The sequence below is a fragment of the Ursus americanus genome, chromosome 2 (assembly GCF_024610735.1).
Source record: "Ursus americanus isolate L20-20 chromosome 2, mUrsAme1.1.p, whole genome shotgun sequence".
NCBI classification, from domain to species: domain Eukaryota; kingdom Metazoa; phylum Chordata; class Mammalia; order Carnivora; family Ursidae; genus Ursus; species Ursus americanus.
The window spans coordinates 1,623,123-1,645,936 of record NC_142128.1 but is presented as its reverse complement, the minus strand read 5'-3'; the positions used below and the strand labels follow the sequence as shown (position 1 = coordinate 1,645,936).

General features: G+C 58.9%; 1 protein-coding gene across 2 annotated transcripts in view; it reads left to right on the top strand.

Moving 5' to 3' along the window:
* MAD1L1 (mitotic arrest deficient 1 like 1) overlaps window positions 1–22,814 on the top strand; it is a 337,452-nt gene that overhangs the window by 103,981 nt on the left and 210,657 nt on the right. The window contains exon 1 of one of the 2 annotated variants that reach the window (XM_045813335.2): window positions 3,491–4,047. The exons of the other annotated variant lie outside the window; for it this stretch is intronic. Coding sequence (XP_045669291.1) covers window positions 4,016–4,047 — 32 coding nt within the window. The 5' untranslated portion in view covers window positions 3,491–4,015. Of the gene's footprint in view, window positions 1–3,490; window positions 4,048–22,814 lie in introns of those variants that run through there. 2 annotated transcript variants of the gene reach the window in all.

Here is a 22,814-nt window from a genome sequence, read left to right as displayed (position 1 = left end):
GTACTGATCCAGTGGAGAAGTGAGCTGCCAGTTGCCTGAGAGCTAAGGGTGCAATGGCCCCTGCCAGGAGGAGGGGAAGTGGTTGGCGTGTTGGCCGAGCTACCAGTGGTGGCCCCCTTGCGGGCTCCCTCAGGAGCTCGTGGGGGCCTCCTGTACAGGGTGAGGGTCTGCTCCGGGGGTCTGCTACACCCGGGAGGCCACCACACTGGAATGTTCGTGGTAGTAAGGGAGAGCCTTTTGTGGGCTTTCTGCCCTCTCTTGTGTTCCAGAACACTGGGAGGGAGCTGGGGAGGGGGGAGCAGGGCAAGAGTAGAGAAGGGCCAGCCAGCCACTGCCCGCTGCATGGCTGGCCTCTGACCCCAAGGCAGGCTGTGCTGGGGCCAGTGTGACCGGATGGGAGTGTGGGGTTCGGGCAGTGATGCGGGCTGGGCGCCTTCACTGCTGGGATGAGACTGTTGAGACCCGGTCTGAAGGTGGTTCCTTTCTGAAGTGTGACTGGGAGGTCCGAGTCCTGCCTTTGCCAGGGAGCCAGATGGTCTTGGGGAGAGAGGAAGGGCTTTAGCTTGTCCTCAGTCCTCCTCTTCAGGGTGACAGTTGCTGTAGCCGCTCTATCCTGTCCCCCGGTTCGTGGCTGGAGTGGGCCTCCGTGGTCTCGGGCTCTCAAAGTCTGCTGCTCTGCTAACGCACGGGCCTCAGGGCAGCGCAGGCTTCCCTGCATCTGTGCCCACCCCACCCCCGAGCTTGGTCTAAACCTCGTCCTGTCGTCTGGGCAGTCCCCCCCACCCCTCCGCTGCTGCTCGTGTCTGCACACCCCTTCTCCAGAGGGAGCCCCATGAGCTCTGGCGGCCCCTTAGTCTCTGTGACATCGGAACCCCACTTTGACCAGTGGGGCCCAGCTTCTGGCCCCTGGAGGCTGGGCTCCTCTCTCAGGCTGCTCCCTGAGGTCACCCAGATCATCTGGCCTTCAGGACACCCCGTGCTCTCCCTGTGCTGGGCCAGCCCTTTGGCACCATCTTCCGTGAGCACTCGGTTAGGTTGGTTGTGCTTTTGTCTTCTTCCCACCACTTACCGTCCAGCGTCAGGGACCATCCCTCCTGGTTCGCTGCTGACATACCCCAAGGGAGACGTGGCCGTGTTGTCGTCTCGGGGAGAAGGCTGTCTTGGGCCATGGTGCCAAAGCATGTCTCACTACCAAACAGCTGTGGGAAGACTGCCAGTCCCTCCCTTGCTCCCGAATCCGGCCGTGGACAGGCAGGACTCTCTTTGGGTGGCTGGGGCGGGGCCCCATCTTGGGCTGGAAACGCACTGTGTGTCAGTCTTTGTGTTTCAGTATTCGGGAGGGACGTGTTCTTGGGCTGGGATTTTATGACTACCCAGCCCCCAGGGCTTGGGGGCATCTGATGTGGACATTTGCACCACAGCTGGGCAGTGGAGGCCGGCCACGCAAGGCCCCCCTGGCCACGCGAGGGCCCGGAGTCGGGCTGGGCGATTGATGCGCCCTGCAAAGCCCGCTCACCTGGGTTGGGATAATTACAGTGGAATTTGGCGGTGCTGTCGTCCATGGAGAAGGCATTTGGGGTGTCAGAATGAAGCATGTAAGTGGCAGACAGTTATGTTTTCAGGTTAAGAATTTAATGAGGAGTAAATTCATTTAAACCAGAGAGCTGGCTTTAGGGGAGCTTCCTCCATAAAAGCGTGCTGTGCGGCGCTCCCTGCTGCTGACACTTCATCCTTCTGCGTGCTCCGGCCCCTCTCCGGGGAGAGCTGCCTCCTGCAGGCAGTGCAGCGTTTGACGTGGGGATCCAGAAGGTAAAGGCGCAGTCTCTGGGGGCCACAGAGCGTCCCTGGGCTGTCCTCCAGTTGCCTGTGATGTCTCTCCCCCCCCCCCCCCGGTCGCCCCGAGAGCGCCGGGCGGGGCGTGCTGCCACCTGTTCCGACCTGGGCCTGGTCCTCGTGTGGACGGGTTGTGAGGCAGGCTGCCTGTTGAGTGGTGGGACCGGGGGCTCTGGTCATCCCTCATCTGACCGGAGATGCTTCTGCTCGAGGCGGCTGAAGCACACGTCTTCTCTTAATGGGTGGTTTCACACACTGGCTAAATATTTCATTTTCGGCTGGGTTCTTGGGGGCATTTTCTCCCATGCCTGGGGGGCTGTTTTGCAGCTTGTGATCAGGACTCAAGTGCCCGGTGGCTCCCCCATCTTGTGCTCTCCCTGCCATGTTCCCAGAGTCTAGGGCACTGTCTGGGACTGTCTGCCTGCCTCGGGGTGCCGCCAAGGGACTCCTGTGCCGCGGTTCAGTCTGCTGTGCCGTGCGGCAGGCTGCTCTGGGTAGAGGGTGTGCCCCGCCCTCCCCTGGCCCCCGTGTCTCTAACCAGCAGTCCCCCCTGGAGCCTAGGGGCTCGGTCTGCACCTTCCACAGCACTGGATGGTGAGCTGTGCCCGATTCCCAAGAGCCCCGCCTCTGTCAGATGGAGCCAGGGAGGGTGGCGTTCCCATGAGCTTTATCTCCCCCACCCCCCACTCCTGCGTTTATTCTCTGAGACGGGAGCATGTTGCCGGGCGCCATGTGCCGTCCCAGGAGCAGGCCCCACGGGCTTGATGGTCTGGCGAGGAACCACACATACCTGTGGGGGGCTAGCCCGGAACCCAGTGCAACAGAGAAGGGGGACCTGCCTCGGCTGGCTGGGGGTTGTCAGGGACGGCCTCCCGTGGAAGTGGGTGACCTTGACTTGAGGCCTGGGGCATGAGTAGGAGTTCGCCATCGGCGGAGGGGGGTCTCTGGCTGAGGGAGCCCATGGGTGGGAGAGAACGAGGCCAAGGGCAGGCCTGCGCGATGGGGTCCTGGATGGCTATGCACATGGGGGTGACCCCAGGGTGTCGTCCTTGCTCTCCTTAGGATGCAGGGCTGATGTCTTGAGGAGGGGCAGTGCTCCATCCATCCAGCCTGTTCCGCCATGTACCTTCTCGAGGAGGGAGAGAGCGCTGCACTGTCTTTGGGGGGTGGGCCTCAGGGTCTGGTCTGGATGCATAGTGCACTTGGTGGCGGTGGCGGGTGCAGCCTCAGGGCTGGGTTCTCCTGTGCCCTCAACCGTAGCTAGTTTGTGGCAGCGGACTCTTACTCGTGTGCCACAGAAGAGGGCTCGGAGGCTCTGAGGGCCACACTGCAGGTGCAAGGCTCTGGGTGAGCGAGGCCTTTGTGTCTCCCTCTGTCGCCTGCACCGCTCCACAGAGTGGGCTGCCTTTCCTTGTGCCATCCGAGTATTTATGGGGCGCGTGGGGCACTGTGCTGGCTCGGGGCTGCGTGGGGCCTGTTTGCAGAGCACATAGCCCAGCAGACCAGCACAGCCACAGCTGTTCACTTGGGTCAGCTGATGGGAACAAGTGTCTCTGTTGTTGCTGGTCTTGCTCCGGCCCAGTGCTCTCTGCCTCCGAATGGCCTCCAGGGTGGAGCGGCCTTCGGGGGCAGAGCCGTCTGCATCTGCGGGACACAGTGGACGTGGGTCTCCCCTTGGTGGTGGGCTCTGTGCTTATTAGAAGGACACTGTTCAAGTTGGCTACTGAAGATGCCCGTGATTGGAAGGGGAGCCTTCCCCGTCCCGCATGGCAGACGATTGTAAATCTTCTCTGATTAAAGGGAGCGGATTCGGAGGGTGGGAGAGAGGAGTTGGAAACAAATTGGCAGCACGACTCCCTTCCTTTTGCTGATGGGGAAAGTGGTTAATTAGGTGATTTTTCTCTTCCTCTGACACGTGCAAATGAGACTCTGTTAATAACTGAGCTGTTACGTAAATGGTAAAATTTTAACACCCGTGTCAACTTGTCAGGCATGTCTGCAGAGTGGAGGTGAGCTTAAGGGAGAGACGCTCGAAGGCTCTTGCCCTTCGTAGGAGGGCGGGAGCCCTTCCTCCACAGGCTCCTCTGTAAACCCCAGGTGCTTGCTGCGGGGGGGGTGGGGTGGGGGGTGGTGGCACTCCATTCCCATCCCCCAACCCGTCCAGGCCACGTGGCTACGGAAGATGGAGGTAGCAGGACGAGTTGCCAGGATGAGGTTAGTGGTCATTGCCTGGGGTCCAGGCTTGCCTCGCCGCGCTTCTCCCCTGCTTCCTGCATGCAGGAGTGCCGGCACCAGGCTCTGGCCGCCTGTGGGTATGCATGGGTGGGGGTCTCAGGAGCCCGCAGTCCCGGGTCGGCGGGGCGCAGAGCAGGACCCCAAGCACTGGCCAGACGAGGCAGTGTTTATCGCCTTCTTTGTTCTCAGAAGTGCACAGCTGAGACATTCTTTTCAGTCTCATTTCTGCCGAAAACGCTGGAATCTATGAAGCTGCAGCTTTCTTGCACGGGGTTTGGGGAGTAAACAAGGACTCAGACATCACTCAGGTGGTGTTTGTCGTCCTGCTCCCTGTTTCCCAGCCAGTCTCGGCCTGGGGTGCACTGGGCCGCTGGCTGTGGGCTTGCAGCCTTAGCCGGTGCCTGGCATTTGCTCTCGCTTCATCCCAGGCTCTTGACAGGTGGTTATTGAACACCCGTGCCCACCCCCGCCCCGGAGTTCTAGGCTGCGTGTGGTCCCGCTCTGCAGGCGCCCCCAGCCAGCGGTAGCAACGCATGTGGAACGTGAGCCCATGAGGGCTCAGCCCTCCTCGTGAGCTCGTGGACACCAGGACCGCCTGTGTCTTGGCCTCCCAGACGGGTGGGCCCTCTGGGGGGGTTGTTCGCAGAGCGTGTACCTGCGGGACCTGTGGCCTGGGCCTCGGGACTACCAACAAGAAGTGATGGCTGAGCTGGGTCCCTGGTAGATTTTGAAGTGTGGATCTTCTGGCTCAGGTTCCCGGGGCTTTGATATCTCCCACCCTGACCACACTCCACGCTCCTCTCCTGCCTGGCCTCTGGGCGGCAGGTTGTTAGTACGGTGGAGACGGGTAGCTGTCTGTCTTGCAAATCTAAAATGAGATTTTACTTTTTAAATAAAAAGAAAAGAATGCTTGAATATTTGCAGCTGGGAGATGGCAGAGATTAGAAATGCTACTTATCTCTGCAGCACAAAAGAAGGGGAGCGAGGCGAGCAGAGTGCTGCTGAATACTGATGAGGCAGAGGCAGCGCGAGCTTCAGTGGGGACGGCTGCCCTTGCTGACAAGCTTCGTGGGGCTGGGGCCGGGGCCGGGAGGGCGTCTCAAGGCGGGGTGGAAAGTTACCCTGGCTCCGGCTTGACCTTGCTGAACTCCAGGTGCCTTGTTTCCGGAGTCCTGCCCGGCCCCGGCGCCTGTTGTCCCCGCACCTCCACCGTCTCCTGTGCGGCCTCCGGGCCTGCAGCACCTGCTGTCTCCCTCTGTTCCTCCCTCGCTGCCCGTGTAGCCGCTGGGTGGGGTAGACTGGCTCCCTTGGCCCGTGTGTCTTCCCGTCTCCGTTCGCACGGCCTGGAGCCCCGCGGGCACACACAGTTTGCACTGCTGCCTGCTGCGCCTTCGTCCGCAAACCCGGCAGCACTGCGTGCACACAGGAGGGCATGCTGCCGCGGGCCCGGCCTCCTCGTGGGCTGGGGTCACGGCTGCTGTATGCAGCCGGCTTCCGTCAGGAGACCCGTGTTGACCACTGCGCTGTGGGCTCTGTCTCCTGCCCTGCAGCCGCGTCTTCGCCTGCTCCGAGCTGGCGCGTTCTCGCTAGGTGGACTCGCGCACCGTCCCTGCGCCTGCAGCAATGGACCAGTGTCGACTGAGCACCTTCTTGGGTGGAGCCTGCCTAGTGGGGCCACGCTGTGGGGCTCCTTGCGGAGGCCAGCCGCTCATGTCACCCCAGACCCCGAGGTCGTCCTGGAGTCCTTTGAGTGGAAGCTGTGTGAGGTGTGTCTTGGGACTAAGTGTGACCCCGAGAAGGCAGAGCTGTGCAGCCCGGGGCCTGCTTTCCCGGGGCCTCAACTAGGTCCTTGTCACTCATGTCTCACCTCATCCCCAGAGGCGCCGCGTGCTGGGCGTGGTCTACTGCTGTGGTGCCTGTGGCAGCTGAACATGTCCGAGGTCATCAGGCGCCCTGTGTGTAGGAAGGGGGAAACTGAGGCACAGAGAGGGCAGCTGCCTGGGATTGAGCCACTGGCCCACGGTGTGGGTTTGAGAGTGGGTGTCCTCGCACCCGTAATGACTTCTGTGGCTGGTCATGCCTTTGTGCCCAGCCCTCTTTCACATCGCTGATCTTACTTCCAGCGTAACAGAGGGACCCCGTATGGGGGCTAAGAAGACCGAGGTTCAGGAGTAGAGACCCTTGCCCAGAGTCACACAGCCAGTCGGGGGCGGGGGTGGGTGGGAATTGGGGCTGGAGCCCATGTTCTGACCCACATGCATTGCCATGGCTCTGTGCCCTCAGCCCAGCGGTGTTGAGTGGGTGCAGCCTGGCGTCCATTGTTGGGTTCCTTGGAGGGGCTTGAGTTGACTCGTCTGCCTGAAATAGGCATGAGAAGGTTCTCCTGGTGCCACAGCCCTCTGCCACGCAGACTGCATCTTGGTGACCCTGGCCTTGGCCCTTGCTTCATCTGCTGAGAAACTACATGATGTCGCCACAGCCCCCGTTACCCCCTTGCCTCCTGCACATGGTGAGCAAAGCAGAAATGGGCCATGGTGGTAAGTGCCTTTGGCATCCCAGGAGGGCGGCAGAAAAATGGAAAACCAGGTGCAGAGCGGTGCAGGAAAAGACACGGGCTCTGGGGAGCGGGAACCAGAGGCCAGGTTCACATTCAGCCATGGGGTTGCACGTGCCTGGGAACCAGATCTCATACGTTAGCCTGCAGGTGGGAACGCTGCGGGGTGGACGGCCACAGCCCATGTGCTCAAGAGGGACTGGGTTTGCCCCCGACCCACCACACAGGGAAGAGGCTTCCTTTTCCTTCCAGGAACCCTGGTGTGGCTGACTAGGACAGCCTTTTGATGGGCCAGTCTCTCGGAGGCTGTCCTCCCTATCCAGGTGGGGATCGCACGCTTGTGAGCGGTGCCTGCTTCCTAGTTTCTGTGCCCTCCAAGGCGATGTCACATCCCTATTCTCTTAGGGGGGACGGTTAGTGGCCCTAAGATTTGCCACCCCTCCCAGACCTTTGCTGTCGACATGGTCTCTCCCCCTCCTCAGGGAAGCACAGCCTTCCCTGGGAGAAGACCCTGCAGCCCCTCTGTAACGGGGGCTGCCCCTGAATGTGCCGGACACGCCGCCTGTCCACCACCCTGCGTGCATGTCCACAGACACTGTGGCTTCTGCACGTGCCTTCCTCCTTGCTCCCCTCCCGGGCGTCCTTCCTGGCGTCCTGGCCCCGGCGGACTGGCTTGTGCATGTGCGTGCCTCCCTGCACCCTGCTTAGGCAGGCTTAAAGGTGGCGCCCCAGAGCCTCTGTCCTCACCCCGTCAGGCCTCCCTGTGTGCGTCCGTGTTGTCTTGTTGTAGTGGACCAGTGCCGGTCACATCTCCCCAGTCAGTTCTCCTCGTGCTGCCTTTGCTTTCACGAGTGGCTGATCCCCCTCTGTCTCTGGGATCACCCGGGCCCACGTGGTCCGCAGTTGAAGGGAGGGTGGAGGTAGAAAAAGGTACAGAAAGCTTCTTTTTAAAAAGAGCCTTTGAAGAGATATTTCTTTTTGTAAAAATTTTTGCTTTTTAATGATTTTTCATTTTGAGGCATTAACTGTTGTCCTAACTTTTTTAAAAAAACAATAGCATATATGAGAAAGGCACAAATAACCAGTGAACAGTGTAAGCAGCTCCCAGGTCAAGAAACAGATGCAGTCATCAGCCCCTGAAGCCGCCTCCTGCCCTTTCCCATCGCCTCACCTGTTTCTGGAGATGGCAGCCTGGCTCCCAGCGTCGGAGACGGGTGTGGCCTGTTCTGAGCTCTCCCTCGGCGGAGTCATGGGATTCATGCGTGCAGAACAGCACAGACATGCGTGTGGTCCTGCACTCACATGCAGTACAAGAGTCATGTGTGTCGTGTGTTGCTGTCTGCCCATTGTCACCTCCCCATGGTGCTCCCTCGTGTGAATATTCCCTGGGTTTTAAACCACTCTACTGTTGGCGGGCGTTTGGGTGGTTCTCAGTCCGGGCTGCCGGTGAGGGTGCGCTGTGCGGGTGGCGGGCGGGGTCTCTGGGGCCACCGCTGACGGCAGCCTGTGGTCCCCGCACTGTGCTGGGAGCCCTGCTCACACCGTCTCTCACCACCGTTCGGCGGCAGGCACCGGCGTGTCCTGTGGCTTCCTGGGCGTCTAGTTTTGTGATGTGCGCAGTCGGGCCTTCTGCCCGTTTCCCCGTCGTGCCGTTTGCTCCATATGCACTGACCTGTACGAGTTCCTCAGATAAGCTCTGTTTGTATCTGTAGCAGACCTGTTCTCATCAAGCCCAACTCATCGGTTTTTCTGTGCGGTGACCTCTCTTTGTGTCTTTAAAGAAGTCTCTGCTTACTTAGAAAACCATTCTGCGTTCATTTCAGGAAGCGTTCTCTTCTTGCCTCTCATGTCTAGACCCCCCCGTCCACCTGACGGGTGTGGCATGGTGTGAGGTGCACGGTTTCAGAATCCTACTTTTCCAGGTGGACAGCCAGTCGACCTGGTCCCTTTTGGAAAAGACCACCTTTCCCTGCTGGATGGTAGTGACCACTGTACATGTTGACTATACATGTTTGGGGCTGTTCCCTTAGTTTCTTAGTCTGTCCACCCGTTTCCTTCTGATGAGTGTAGACAGGGGAAGAAGAGGCCGGGAGGCTGAGCTATGGAGGAGACTGGATTGAGGGGGTTCTGGGAGCCGCAGATAAGGTTGTGTCACAGAGCAGGGGTGACCAACATGTGGCTGCCTCGGGTTGACCCGGTAAGATGACCCTTCAAAAGTTTGCAGTGTGGAGTTCGTGGCGGCCTTGACAATAGTGGGTTCTGTGGGGGTGCAGGGGAAAGCCTGTGCGAGCGAGCGAGCATGGGCAGAGCCAGAGCCTGGTGGCTTGACTGGTTTCTGCAAAGAAATGGGCCAGTCGGGCTGGGGTCCTCAGGGCACACGTGCCGACGAGACAGGCTCTGTTTAGGATGCGTGTTAATGAGGGTGGCCCGTACAGCGGGCCTTGCTGGGGATGAGCACATCATGGATGAGAGGAGGTGGCATCAGGGTCTGCCTCGGCTGGGATGTGGACAGGTGTCCGGGCCAGCAGCAGGGGATGCAGAGAGTGGGCCCAGAGGAAGGAAGGTGTGGTTTGTTCCGTTGTCTCAATGGAATGCAAAGCAGGACTCCGCAGCTGAGCCGGAGCTTGGCGGAGACGGACCTGAGATGGCTGCGAGAGACAGAGCGGCCCAGGGACGCGGCATGGCTGCATGGGGGGGGGGGGGAACCAGCCGGCAAGGCCCCGTGCTCCCTTCAGCAGTCCTCATCGGTGCTGCTACAGGGGTGCAGCCGATGCGGAGGGGGCAGCCTGGGGTGTCGTCAGCCCCTGCGGCGAGGTCGGGAGGGGGACAGAAGCGCAGGTGAGTGAGAGGAGTGCTTCTCGCCACTGATGCTGGACTTTCCACTGAGATGACGAGGGGGCAAGGCAAGTGGAATCTGTGGTCTGTGGGCGGCAGGAACTGAGCCGGGTCACAGTTCCTGGAAGGACAGTCAGGCCCCACTGTGGTGGCTGCCGAGGTCAATGGGTCAGGCGCTGGGAGGGCAGGGCAGAGACCGAAAAGGCACATGGTGGGACCAGCCTGGCTGCCAGGTCGGCGTGCTGTGGAATGGCAGCGAGGCCAGAGCCTGCCGGGTCACCTAGTGTCTGGGACCGAACCACTCTGCTTCTGTCACTGTCACGCTGACTGCTGGCCTCCTCGTGATGCCTCTGGCTACTCCCTGAGGATGCCTTGCCCTCACCCAGCAGCGTTCACACGGCAGAAAAATGGGGGTTGCGGTGTTGCACTCTTTGCCAAAACCCTCGAATGGCTTCCTCTCTGGGGGGGGGGTGCTGCAGAGTGTATGCAGCGACCTCCGAGCCCACTGTGGTCCCCCCAGCCCCTGCCTGTGACTTCCTCCCCGTCTTCGCAGTCCCCGAGCCCCCACGTTAGGGGTCAGTCTTTCTGGGCTGGCTCTGCCCCTTCTGGGATGGTTTCCTTTGTGCTGCTTGTCTCTCCAGTTGTTTTCACGTCCTTGGGAGAAGTTTCTGTGCGTTCAGACGGCAGCCTGACATTTCCATCCCGTGTCTTCCCAGCTGGCTGTGCTGTTCGGGGGAGCACATCCCCAGCCCCACCAGCCCCGGGCAGCACTCCTGAGCTTCCCAGCCGCCTCATCCCGCCTCCTCTGGCCGGCAGCACACACTGTTGCTCGTGGACGTGCCGGAGGCGGGGGCTGGTTCTTCCCCCGGGGTTTGCTAGATCTGCCTTGCCCGTGTGCTGGGACAGAGGTTTCCACACCTGCAGGGAGGGAGGCCCGGAGGCCAGAGCCATGTCAGCACTGTATTTGAGTAACTTTTTTGGACTGCGATTACAAGGAAACCATTTTCGTTTCCAGCATTTGACAAAAACAAAGCAAAACAAAGCCAGGACAGCGGAGAATGAAGGGCCCACGGCCCTTCTGTGCAGTGAAAGCACGGTGAACGTGTTGGCTGAGAGTCTTCCTGACATAGAGTAGGTGTTTTCCTGAGGTCGTTTTTAGGACAATGTGGTACTCTGTGCGGTCTGTGGTTTGGGTCGACTTTTGTTTAATTTCGTATTTTCCACGTTAAATTCTCCTTTAAAACCTCACTTTGGCTGTCAGCTTTTCTTACGAATGCTTTATTGACCCAGACTTGTTAGATACTTGATTCATTTTTTCCATTTTTCTAAATAACACTCTGGTTGATACACACATCCCCAAACCTCTGTTGGCATTGCTGACCACGTCCGTGGGGGGATTGCTTAGCAGGGGAATGGCTGTTGGGGAAGTTGGCACATTGTCCTATAGGGTAGTCCCTCTGTGCTCTTTTTCCAAGAATCCTGGTACTTGTTCAGCGGCAACGGGAGGGCGACGGGAACCCGCAGCCCTGGGTGGGCGCAGGTCCGGCTCCGTTCCTCATTCGCCGTGTGACCTTGGCCAGGAGCTCGCACTCTCACGGGTTCCCATGGGAAACAGGAGTAGGAGCGATGGGCATCAGCATGGCAGACTCCCCGTGCATGGCAGAATGTTCTCTCTCAGCGCCTGCTGGGCGTCCCACAGCGCCCCTCCAGCGGCGGCCTGGTTTCTGACCCAGTCGGCTTGTTTGTGCTGTGCTGTTTGGACGCCAAGGCATGCTTAAACTGTTTTCATCAGACCCTTCTCCGTGAGGGGCACACGCGCGCTCGCCCCTCTCCAGGCCTGCGGGACAGCACCCTGTGCTCGGCGCGGGTGGGACTCCGTGCGCGGTGGTTGTACTTCACTTCTGCTCGTGTCCAGTGCTGTGGGCCGAGCACAGACGGTCCCGGCTCCTGTGCTGCCGCAGCCCCATGTATAGACTTGCAGGGCGAGGAACTGGGGTGAACTTGGAAGTCCTGCTTCCAGATGGGTGGTCAGCATCTTGGCCCCACTCTTTTCAAACTTCCGGTGGTCTTGTTTCCTCTAAAGCTCCGTGCTTTAGCTTGTCTGTGACCTCAGCACTCCTGGCTGCTCCTTGCCCTGACTTAGGGCACCCCGTTCCTCTGCCACCTTCACTTTCAGCCCGAGAGGAGCAGAGCGGTTGGGGGGCACGGTCCATCCCCTTTGCAGCATCTCCTGGGGCCCACCGGAGGAGGGGTGGGCGGTGCCTTCGTCTCTGGCCATCTCCCGTTCCGTCTTTGTCCTGCTCCTTGTCACTGACTGAGTGATTCGTCTTGTCTCTAATTGGAGGGACACTGACAGCTCTTATCTTTAATCCCACGTGACTGGGACTCGGTTAGTTCTGAGGCTGATGCCCAGGTGAGGCACTGTCATTACTGCTTCCAATCCTTTCCTGAGGGCCGGCTTCGTCCCCTTCCTCCTGCCTTTGGGTTTGGTGCATTTTGGGAGCCTCTGTTCTTCCCTGTCAGGTGTCCTGGCTGGATGCAGTCCCGTGGGACAGGCCTTGTGAGTTGACTTGCCAAACCCCTGACGGGGTCTCAAGGAAGCTGGCCGCAGGCTGCGCCCTCCAGGATGGGCGTCTGACTCTCTTGGAGCTCGAGGTGCCCACATCTCAGGCCCGGCTGCAGGGAAGAGCTGTCCTGTGCTATGAGGACTCCCACTTCCTGTGGTCTGTTCACCGCAGTCTGATGTCTGATGTTAGGGGAACACAGTATGTCAGCATTTTCTATTAAATAGCACCTTATCGAGCTGTCATTACATACGGTCAAACGCTGACACCCCACGTATGACGCGACACTTGCCCTCAAGCACACATGTCCTGGGAAATCGGGTTCCCCATGTGCCCACCCCACCAGTGCCTGCCCCGCCCCCTGCTGCTGGGTGGGTTCGGTCCCCCTTGCTGCCCAGCGAGCTTCTGCCAGGGTCCACCACAGCTTGTTGGTCCTTCTCCCGCTAGGAATGTCGGCAGTATTTCTGTGCAGGTGTGTTTGAGCGCTTCCTCGGCACAGAACGTGGCGTGTGCCGGTGTCCGCTCTGCTCGGGAGACGCCGCCGGCTTGCTTCGCACGCACCCTCGCCGCACCTGCGTGGTGGGTCGCGCAGGTGCCGCGGAGGCCCGGGGCGTGGCTGCTCATGCTGCTCCCACGCACTTTCCTCGTCACCCCGCACACCCCGCCCCTCCTCAAGCGCTTGCTGACCCATCGAGTGTCTTCCTTTCTGAAGTGCTCTCCACGTAGATGTGACTTACGTATTTTTCTCATTTGCTCAGAACCTTTGTCCGTTTTTCTGTCTTGTTAAAAATTAAATTTTAGAGAAGCTTTTAATAGCTTGAGGAAATTAGCCCTTTGTCTGGAAATATGGTTTCCCAGTTTGACATTTCCCTCTGTTTGCTCATGAAATTTTCCTGCAGACATTAATTTTTAGTTGTTATCTAGTTGAGTACATGAGCCTTTTCTTTCAGCGCTTCTGTTTTGTGTTTGCTTCTGAATGAGTGCGGAGAGGACGTCCTCTTTCCCGAGTCGTGAACGCCCTCCCGCAGTTTGCTGTGTCACGGCTCTATGTCTTGTGTCTAGAACCCCTGGCCCCTGAGGCTGTCTTGTGATCGGAGCAATGCGCTCTTACCACGTGTTCCAGAGACTTCCACTTGTCCATACAAGAGTCTGTGGACAGACAGCCTTTCTTGACACTGGGCTCCGCTGACTTAGGCGTTTTCAGTCCTGTTTCCTTGATCTGAGCGTGAGGACACGCGGCTTTGGTTCCGGTGGCCACGTGCGGCGTCCACGTGCCTGTGTGGCGGGGTCCTCCTCACGTCTTTGTCTTCGGCAGAGCGCCTCGTGTCCCGCTTGTTTCTCTCTCCATATGAACTCCAGGTGTGGTTGCTTCGTTTCAAATAAGAGACGTTCTAATTGCCATTGCCTTACACATACAGGCTAATTTAGGGGAGTGGACATCTTAATGATGTTGACTCTTGAATATTCTGTTCGAGGAGTTGGTTTGACTTTCTCTGTCTTCCCTAGTATTTAAAATTATCTTTGCATTTCACACTGTTACTTTATCTTTTTTGTTGCTCATGTTGGGGTCTTTTCTTCCGTGACGTCGTCTGGCTTTTCCCATTTGGTATGACAGGGAGACAGTGCTCAGATCTGTGGCCCAGGAACCCCACTCACTGCTCCAGACTGTGCTTGAGAGCATGGCCATCAGTCACACAGACCCGGTTTCTGGTCTTGGCTCTGCTCCATACTGAGTCCGAGTCTTAGCCTTCCTGAACCCTGTTTTCTTTACTTTTCCTTGGGGGTGCTGTGAGCGCCTCCTTGCAGGGACTGCCGCGAGGCCGGTGGAGCCGAGGGTGCGCAGTGCTGAGGGCGGGGCTGGCACCCACGGTGGCCGCTACCCTCAGTCACCGTCGCGATCAGCATCTCGATCCCCGTCTTCACTGCAGGGGCTTCGGGTCGCAGTAACCCCTGCATGATGGCCGTGTGTCTGCGAGTACGTGCCTCTAGCTGCACGACTCCGTCCTGATGTGCACGGCGCTCTCACGCTTGTGCCTCACTCCCGCCCCTTCATCTGCCTGCTGGGCCCGCCTCTTCCTCTCCCTCCGCGCCTCTGGGCCACTTGGCCGGCCACGCCCTCGGCTGCAGCGGAGTGCACAGGAGCAGGAGCTGCTGACGTGGCGCCGGCGACCGTGGCAGGAAGGGAAAGCCGAGTGGAGGGGTCCCCGCAGGGCGACTCTCTCCTGCGGGTGTTCCCGATGGGTTGGGGGCGGGTGGTGCACCAGTCACGTGTGGGCTGCCACGGAGGTGCTGGTGCGCTGGGCACGCGCACGTGGCTGGGGAGCGCTCCCCAAGCCCTGAGCGGCTGATGCCAGCCGGTGCTTACCGCGTGTTGTAGGTGCTGCCCTCCCTTTGCGGACTGCGCTCCTCACTGCAGCGCTGAAGGGCCTCTCCCATGGCTCCTCCGCAGCTGGGTTGGCCCCAGTGCTTCCTGGGCCTGTGCTGGCAGACGCCTGGTGGGCACGTGGCACTCCCCTGCCACGCACACCCCGTCTCAATCACCCAGCCCTGGGGTGTGCTGGACTCCTTGTCTGCCCTTCACTCGTTGAGGATATTTTGCTGACCACCTCCTAGGTGCTGGGTGCCGTGCATGGCGTTGCCCTCCTGCAGCTCTCCGTCTGGTGGAAATGGAGGAAGGGGCCCACTGTGTGCTGTGCTGAGATGCTGTGGGATCTAGGGAGCTGGGTCTAACTTGGGCTGGGCAGGGGCTGGCCCAGGTGGCAGAGACAGCGGGAGATGCCAGGGAGAGACCAGTGGGGAAAGAAAGGGGCGTCTAAAGGAGCGGATGGCTGGGGCGGCGGCTGGGGGAGGGAGAGGCCGTGGAAGCGAGGCTGCAGGCAGGTGAGGTCTCCTCCAGGCGGGTGTGCCCAGAGCGGGTCGGGGCTCAGCCTGAGCAAGCAGTCACCTGGTCAGGGTGCCCCAGCTTGCTGTCCCTGCTCAGTGACTCAGCCTGGCCAGGTATAGGAGGGGGCCGGCAGAGAGAGGAGCAGGTGTGGTCCGGCCCTTAGTCCTTGCTCTGCCAGGAAGCAGTCAGGTGCAGTTGGGATCTTCTTTCCAGAAAAATGCTTTGTAAGCACCTCGCACTATTATCATTTAAATGGGACTTTTTCTACTCCTGTGATGAAGTTCGGGCTCGGCCAGAGCTGGCTGTGTAGCTTTGGGATGCTAATCTCGTAAACAGATGGCCACTTTGAAATCCGTTTCCTGTGAAGAAATTGTGTGGAGGGAAGCACTTTTCTTTGTCGCCAGCCCGCTTCCTCGTCTTGCTGGGCGCCGCAGGCCCGTGGGACTGCTGAGCGGGGTTCTTATCCTGAAAGGCACTGGTGACGTGCACACAGGAAGGGGGCTCCTCGGGAGACAGGGCGGCACTGAGACAAGGCTGCAGCCTTCAGTGCGTGGCTCCTGGACCGCACCTGCAGCGCCCTCCCAGAAGCCCCAGAAACGTTGCCCGCTGTGGTCTCCAGGCCGGGTCCGCCCGCGGGTTTGCCAGCCCCTGCACCTCTGCCCGCGTCTGTGCTGTGGGCCTGTTGCTCCCCGCCTGCCCCCGAGGTTCCGTAAATCACTGCGTCACCCTGGCATCAGCGTGGCGAGCCAGCGTGCCTGACGAGGGAGGAGTGGCACTGGTGTCCTGTGGGCTTACCTTGAGTGTCACCTTGCTCCCACGGTGCCCACGGCTGGTATTCAGACTCCCCTGATGGGCTTCCTCTCCTCGAATTCCTATAAGAAGCTCATGAGGTAGGGGTTTTTGTCCCCATTTGTGGGTGAGGAGGTTGAGGCGAGGAGGCATCTGTGGCGCCCAGATTCTGTCTGATGCAAAAGCCACATCCTCTCCGGCATCCGGGGGCGTTACGTGCGGCAGACCGCAAGCTATGCCACCAAATGCACCTCATTGAAAACGTTCAGAGTCCCACAGAGTATGTTCTCCTACCACAGAGGGATGAATGTTAGAAGTCAGCGACAGAGGGAAATTTGGACAATCCACAGACAGGTGGACATCAAACCACACGCTCCCCAATACTGATGAGTCGAAGGAGAAACACGGGGAATTAGAAACGACTGGGGGGTGAGTGGGAGGCACACGCAGCACACACGGTGCTCGTACGGAAACTTCCGGCTCTAAAGGCCTGCGTTACAAAAGAAAGATCTCAAATTGGTAGCTTCCCACCTTAGCAAGCTGGAAGAAGAGCATACTCAATCTACAGCAAGCTAGGGGGAAATAATAAAAATGAGAGATGAACGAAAGAGAGGACAGAGAAAAGAACAAATAGAAAGTTATTTATTTGAAAAGATGAATAAAATGGACAAACTTTTAGCTGGACTGACCGAGGAAATGGGAGAGAAGTGTTAGCAAAGCAGGAGTGGGAGTGGGGACATCGCCTCGGGCTCCATGGAGGGAGAAAGGCCTGTGAGAGAGCGTCGTGGGGGGTCGTGTGCCCACACGTCAGGCCGTCTCGGTGAAGCCCATGGAGTGTCAGAACGGATCGCAGACACGGGAGCTACAGATAGGCCTGTGTGATCAGTAATCAGCAGCTACAGTATTTTCAGCAAAGAAAGTCCCAGGACCAGATGGCCTCATCGGTGAATTCCATGTTACGTTTAAAGAAGGAACTCACACTAAACTTTCTCAAACTATTCCAAAACATAGAAGGGGAGGAATCCCTTTCTACCCCATCTTATGGTGCGCAATTTCAGAAGCATGCGTTTGGGCCCCTGCCTTCACCTGCACACGAACAGTGACTCAGGTGGGCCATAGACCTGAACGCAAGAGCTAACACTGTGAACTCTTGGAAGAAACACTGGTGTCCTAAGTCTTTGTGACCTTGGACAAGGGAGTGGCTTCTTAAATACGATGCCAGAAGCACAGACTGCTTCATCAAAATTAAACACATGGGTCAAAGGACTGTGTTAGGAAAGTGATGAAAAGTCAGCCCACAGAATGGGAGAAGAGACTCGCAAATCATATATTTAATGAGGATCTGGCATTCAGAACATATAAAGAATTCTCGCAGCTCAATGTCAAAAAGACTAAAAACTGAATTTAAAAACAGACGAGGGGCCCGAACAGACATCCCTCCACAGATGACACGCAGATGGCCTGTATGCGATGGGGTTAGGATGGCAACTGTCAAAAAGCCAGGAAACAACAAGGGTTGACGAGGAAGTAGAGAAGTCGCCACCATTCCATGCAGCACGGTGCTGGTGCTGTGGAAGACGGGGCGGCTTGAGCGGGTGCTTGCACACCCATGTGTGTGGGCACGGTGTTCGTGGCAGTCCACAGCGGGAAGCAGCCCACCGGCCTGTCAGCAGGTGAATTAATTAAATAATTAAAAAAAGGGATGTATCCTGACAACGTGGTTGTCACTCACCTTTAAAAGGAAGGGAATTCTGGGGCGCCTGGGTGGCTCAGTCGGTGAAGTGTCTGCCTTCGGCTCAGGTCATGATCTCAGGGTCCTGGGATCGAGTCCCACGTCGGGCTCCTTGCTCGGCGGGGAGTCTGCTTCTCCCTCTCCCTCTGCCTCTCTCCATCTCTCAAATAAATAAATATTAAAAAACAATAGAAGGAAGGGAGTTCTGGTACCTGCTCCAGTGTGGATGAGCCTTGAGGACGTGGTGCTCGGTGAAAGAACCTGGACACAAGACAAACACTGTAGGATCCCATTCACATGAGGTCCCTGGAGTCATGTCGTCAAACTCAGACACAAAGTAGAGGGCAGGGCCAGGGCTGGGGGAGGGGCAGGGGTCAGTGTTTCACGGGGACAGAGTCTCAGTGTGGGAAGACGGAACATTCTGGAGATGGGTGGTGGCGGCTGCACAAGTGTGTGTATGAGCTCGATGCCCCAGGAGTGTAAACTTAGCAATGGTTAAAATGTATGCTATGTATACTTCACTGCAAACACAAAGGGCAAAAATGTAAGTAGACGTTTCTACAGATACGCAACAATCACGTGAAGAGCGTCGAAACTACCGTGAGACGTCGCTTCACGCCTGCAGGGACGGCCAGGAGCAGGGGGAGCACGGCGTAGCTCCTGGAGCAGTAAACTTCTGTGGTCGTGCGTCGTGACGTGTTACGTCTCTAGAACAGGAACGTAAGACGACGGAAAGTAACCCGTGTCAGTTGAGGCTGTGGGGAAACTGGAGCCTTGCAGACTGTGGGCGGGGTGCGAGGCAGTGCGGCCGCTGCGGGAACCAGTGTGATGGGTCCTCAGAAGGATCACGCGGAGTCTGGTCCGGCATATCCACGTGTAGTGCCGTTCCTGAGGGGGTTGAAAACGACATTCACCTGGAAACCCGCACTGGAGCGCTCACAGCCAGAAGACAGACAGAACCCAGACATCTGCCGAGCGTCGTGCAGATAAACCAGGCGTGGCGCACCCATCCCGTGGAGCGCTGCTCATCCCTAATCAAAGCCCCGTGCGGACACACCTGGTACTGTAAGGCCGGACCCCGTGGTGCTCAGTGAGCTAGGCCCCGTGGTGCCCGATTGCACGGGATGGAACGTCCACACTAGGTGAATCCCCAGACACGGCAGTAGGTTATGGGCACCGGGGGCTGCGGAGCGGATAGAAGGGGCTGCCCATGGGCTTGGGGTGAGGAAGTCTCGAATTTGTGTTATGTTTGGATACTGTTGCAAATATACTAAAAAACACTGAATTGTTCACTTTAACATGGATAAAATGGTGAATTTTATTTTGTGTAGATTTTATCTCAAACAACAAGTCAGTTATTTAATAAATGGTTTTGTAATGTTAGGGACCGAGAGGCTCATTGAGCAGATGCCCCCCCTTCTGTGTAAGTGGGGTGGGCGGAGGGATGCACAGGGCAGGGCAGGTCCTTGGCCCTTGGTGGTTTGGGGACAAGGGGTAGGTGTGTGGAGGGCGTGCCTCGAGTGGGCTCGGTGCTGCAGTAGACAGCTCACTGGGACCTCAGGTGCTCACTGGGGCCTCGGGCGGCGTGAACTCGGGGCACATCACTCCTTGGTGGGGGCAGGGCTGTGGCTCAGGCTCCTGGGGGTGCATCCCCTTGCGTCAGGATGGGGCGCTGCTCCCCGGAGTTTGCCGGTTGTGTGACTGGCCGTGAAGGGATCACTTGAGGGGACACAGTCTTCCAGTCACCGATCTCTGTGTGTGATGAGTGGGAGCGTGGCCATGATGAACTTGGGGCCACGGGGAACAGTGTGATCGTCTGTCAGTCTCTGTATGTAGGTGGTTGCTGGAGCCTTGTTGTGTCTGGGCAAAGCAAGGCTGGGCCTTGGAGCATTTTATGGATTTTCAGTCCTTTTGCCTGTCCTCCTGGCCTCTGCTGGTCAGACCCATCCTGCCCTGTATCCTGCCCGTGAGCTCCGTGAAGGCTCTCGCCCCATGTCTGCTCCCCTGGGCTGGTCCTTGACACTCAGCGTGCACTGATTCGTCGGCTGCGTGAACACTGAGTCCGTGGCTGCCTCTGGGCCAGGGGTCGTGTCTCGTGCAGGCTCAGGGCTACGTCCCTGTCTCCAGCGGGAAGAAAGATGGGCCACAACAGGCGGGTCCCCTCGTTGAGGTCATGCTCTTGCCTCTGTCCTGTCTGCCGGCTCCTTCCTTCCTGCCCCAACGGTGCTCCCTGGGGCCTGGCCGTGCAAGCCTCGGGGAGGTTCGGGGGCACGGCAGGGGTGAGCCCCAGTGCCCGGAGCCGTGGCCCGGGAGGCTGGCTGTTCTTGGTGTTCACCTGTTGGGTCTGCTCTGGTGGACGGGCTGCTGGATGTCCCTGCGTCGCCCCTGCCTTGTGGGTGTAGTGGGCCCTCACTGTCTGTGGCCGCTCCCACGACCTGCAGGTCACTGGCTCCTCTCCCGAGTGTGGCAGTGGGGCCACGTGGCATGCCAGCACTGCCCTAACTGTCCTCTTGGTTGTCCAGGCTCCTTTTCTCCTTCAGGAATTTCAGAAAACTAGCAAAGTATTTGTAATTACACCAGACCTTTATTTTTCTACACTATCTATTCAGACACTTCCAAACTTGGAACCGTATTGTCCGGTCTGGGGAATAAAGCTGAATGCCCACCACCACCCCATTCCCGCCCTTCTGCCGGCACTCTTGGTTCAAACCCCCCTCGGATGCACACGTTGGAAGGTGATGTGCAGGGTGCACCCAGAAGACGGGAGAGGTGGTGCCCACAGTGTGTCGGGGAGTCTTCGTGTCCTCGCCCCACAGTCCTGTGCTGGCACGTTCTGGAGGCCGGGTCTGAAGCTGGCTGTGTCCCACGTGCCTCTGGGCCCCAGGGAACGCGATGTAGGAGGTCGTCCGGGTGTGTCTGGAGCCCCCACGCCAGCCTCCACTGCCACAGTGGGAGAGCTGGGAGCCCTTCTGCCCAGGCGCCTGGTCACCCGCAGAGGCGTGGTTCCGTGGCAGCGGCCTCCGCACGCGGAGCCTGCCCGGCACCTCTTCTGCCACGGAGCAGAGCCATGCTCCCGCAGTCCCGACAAGCGCTAGCCCTTCCTTCTAAAGGTCATTTCTGTCTTAGTCAGTTGTTAAAGTTCAAGAGGAAATAAACTGCTCGGAGCTGGCATTTCTCAAGTGTCAGCTCTCCAGGCCCCCGAGCCTGGGCTGAGCAGGAAGCGGGTTAATAAGTGAGCTGCTGTGTCGGCACGGTGATGGCTGAGCAGATGCTTCTCCTGTCGCAGCTTCACTAAAAAAATCGTAAAACAGAAACTAATGATTTTTTAAAATCTCATTTTCTCCTTTCATTTCTGTTGTTCAGCAGGGGAAATGCTTTAGAGATGTTTATTAGTGGGGTGCCAGGCCTTAGAGAGCTTGTCAGCCACGGGCACGTGGAGGGAGCGCTCCTCCCCAGCGTGCCCGCACGTGGCCCCCATGTCCTGCCTCCCTGATGGGGGCTCCTCCCCGGGGTGGGGGGGACAGCGGCTCTCCAGGAGGGGGTCAGCATCAGCGTCCCCACAGAGGGGCCACACCTAACCGGGTATTGACTCGTGCTTTGGGTCGAGGACAGCAGAATCGACGGGAAAGTAAACAGGCAGGACAGGCTTTAGTAATCAGGCACCGCCAGGTGGCTGGAAGGACGCTGCTGGACTGCTGGTGCTGGTCGCCGGCTGTGCCGTGTGAGGCCGCAGCTCTGCCCGCGCAACCGCGGCTGTCCATCGATCCTCGGCATGTCGGGTGCCTCAGCCGTGGAGCTGCTAGTGGGCTGTTGGCTGACGCCAGAGAGAGATGTGGGGGCGATTCTGCCGGCTCATCTACCACCACCTCTCCTGCCTTGACGCCTCCCGCCTCGGCCGGGCCTCTGTTGGCCTCCTGCCCTCCCTTGTAAACTTAGGAGAGGCTGGGTGGGAGCCCCTTCTAGGGTTTTTACACACCCCCGGCCCCCAGCTTCAGTCTGTGGGGCAGACGGAGTCACTGGGAAGGCGGGAGGACACCCAGGTCTGCTCCTCCGCAGAGCCCAGTGCCCATGCAGCCCGACTTCAGAGGTGCCCCGGACAGATCTCAGTGTTCGCTGTCACATGGGGCGTGGTGGCCGTGGCTTCAGACTGGAGCTGCTCTCGCCCTTTGCAGATGAGAGAATCTGGGGGTCTCACAGGAAGGTGTGGACGTGAGCGAGCAGGTGGCAGTCGTGGGGGGATGGCGTGAGTCTTTGGAAAGGAGCGAGCGCCGCATGCACGTGACCCTGGGCCGTCCAGGCCGGCATGTGTGCCTGTGGCCATCAGCAGGCTGGTGGGGAGCTCCTTGGGGCAGGGGTCTGTCTGCCTCCACTCCTCGCGCCTTTCCAAACCTTAAATCCGGCACTTGTGGTAGAGGGCAGGGACTGGTAACCGGTGTCTGCAGGGAGCCAGCTAGTCAATGGCTTTTGCCCTTTTTGGCCACAGAATCTGTTATATGAAAACGGCCACAGATGCCACATGAATGACCAGGTGTGGCTGTATTCCAGCCACATTTTATTTTCCAAAAGCAGGCGGTGGACAGTCAGCCGCGCGTGGGTGGAAGAGCGGGAACGCGGCACCTTTGGCTGGGCTCCCCTCCTGGCCCTACTCCCTGCTCCTTGTGTGACTCCCTGTGTTCTGACCCTGGGCTGTGCACACACCCTCAACCTCAGGGATGTGGTCGGCAGCACCAGAGTGTGTGGCTGTGGTCCCGGAGGACTTGAGGGTCCTCACCTGCTGCGTCTCGGTGGCCTGGGGCGGGTGTTGAGCTCATTCTGCCGTGTGCCGGGCACGCAGAGCTCGCCACACGTGGACTCCCCGCGCCTGTGATTTGGAGGCAGCCCCACCTGTTTGTGTGCAGCTGGGAACGGATCAGCTACATCAGATTATTCCTCGTGGTGGGATTGAATCGCAAGCACAAGGTGATTGTCCTTCTCCCATCCCAAGGTCGTCGGGAGTGTGTACGGCGTGGACCTGGTCATCCGGCTTGAGACGCTGGGGCAGCAGGCTCATCCGAGGCGGCGCTGGGGCACGTGGTCGGGGGCCGGGGTGCGGATGCCTGGCTTGCCCCGCCTGCCCCTCCTTTGAGCGGGGTTTTCGCATTTCTCCTTCTCTGGTTTTGTTTCGTTGTTTGGGTTTCCATTTTTATTTTTCAGAGAAATGTGTAATGACACTGGGAGACATTTAGGATGGGAATCAGATGGCATGCATGAGGACAGCTGCGTGCCACCCGGCCCAGGCGTCGAGGGGCGCTGGGGTGAGGCTCACTGCTCCCTTGCCAAGGCAGCCCCTCCAGTGAGTCTGAGCAGGACCCACCGAGGAGGCGCCGCCCGCCTCTGCCCTCTTCTCCC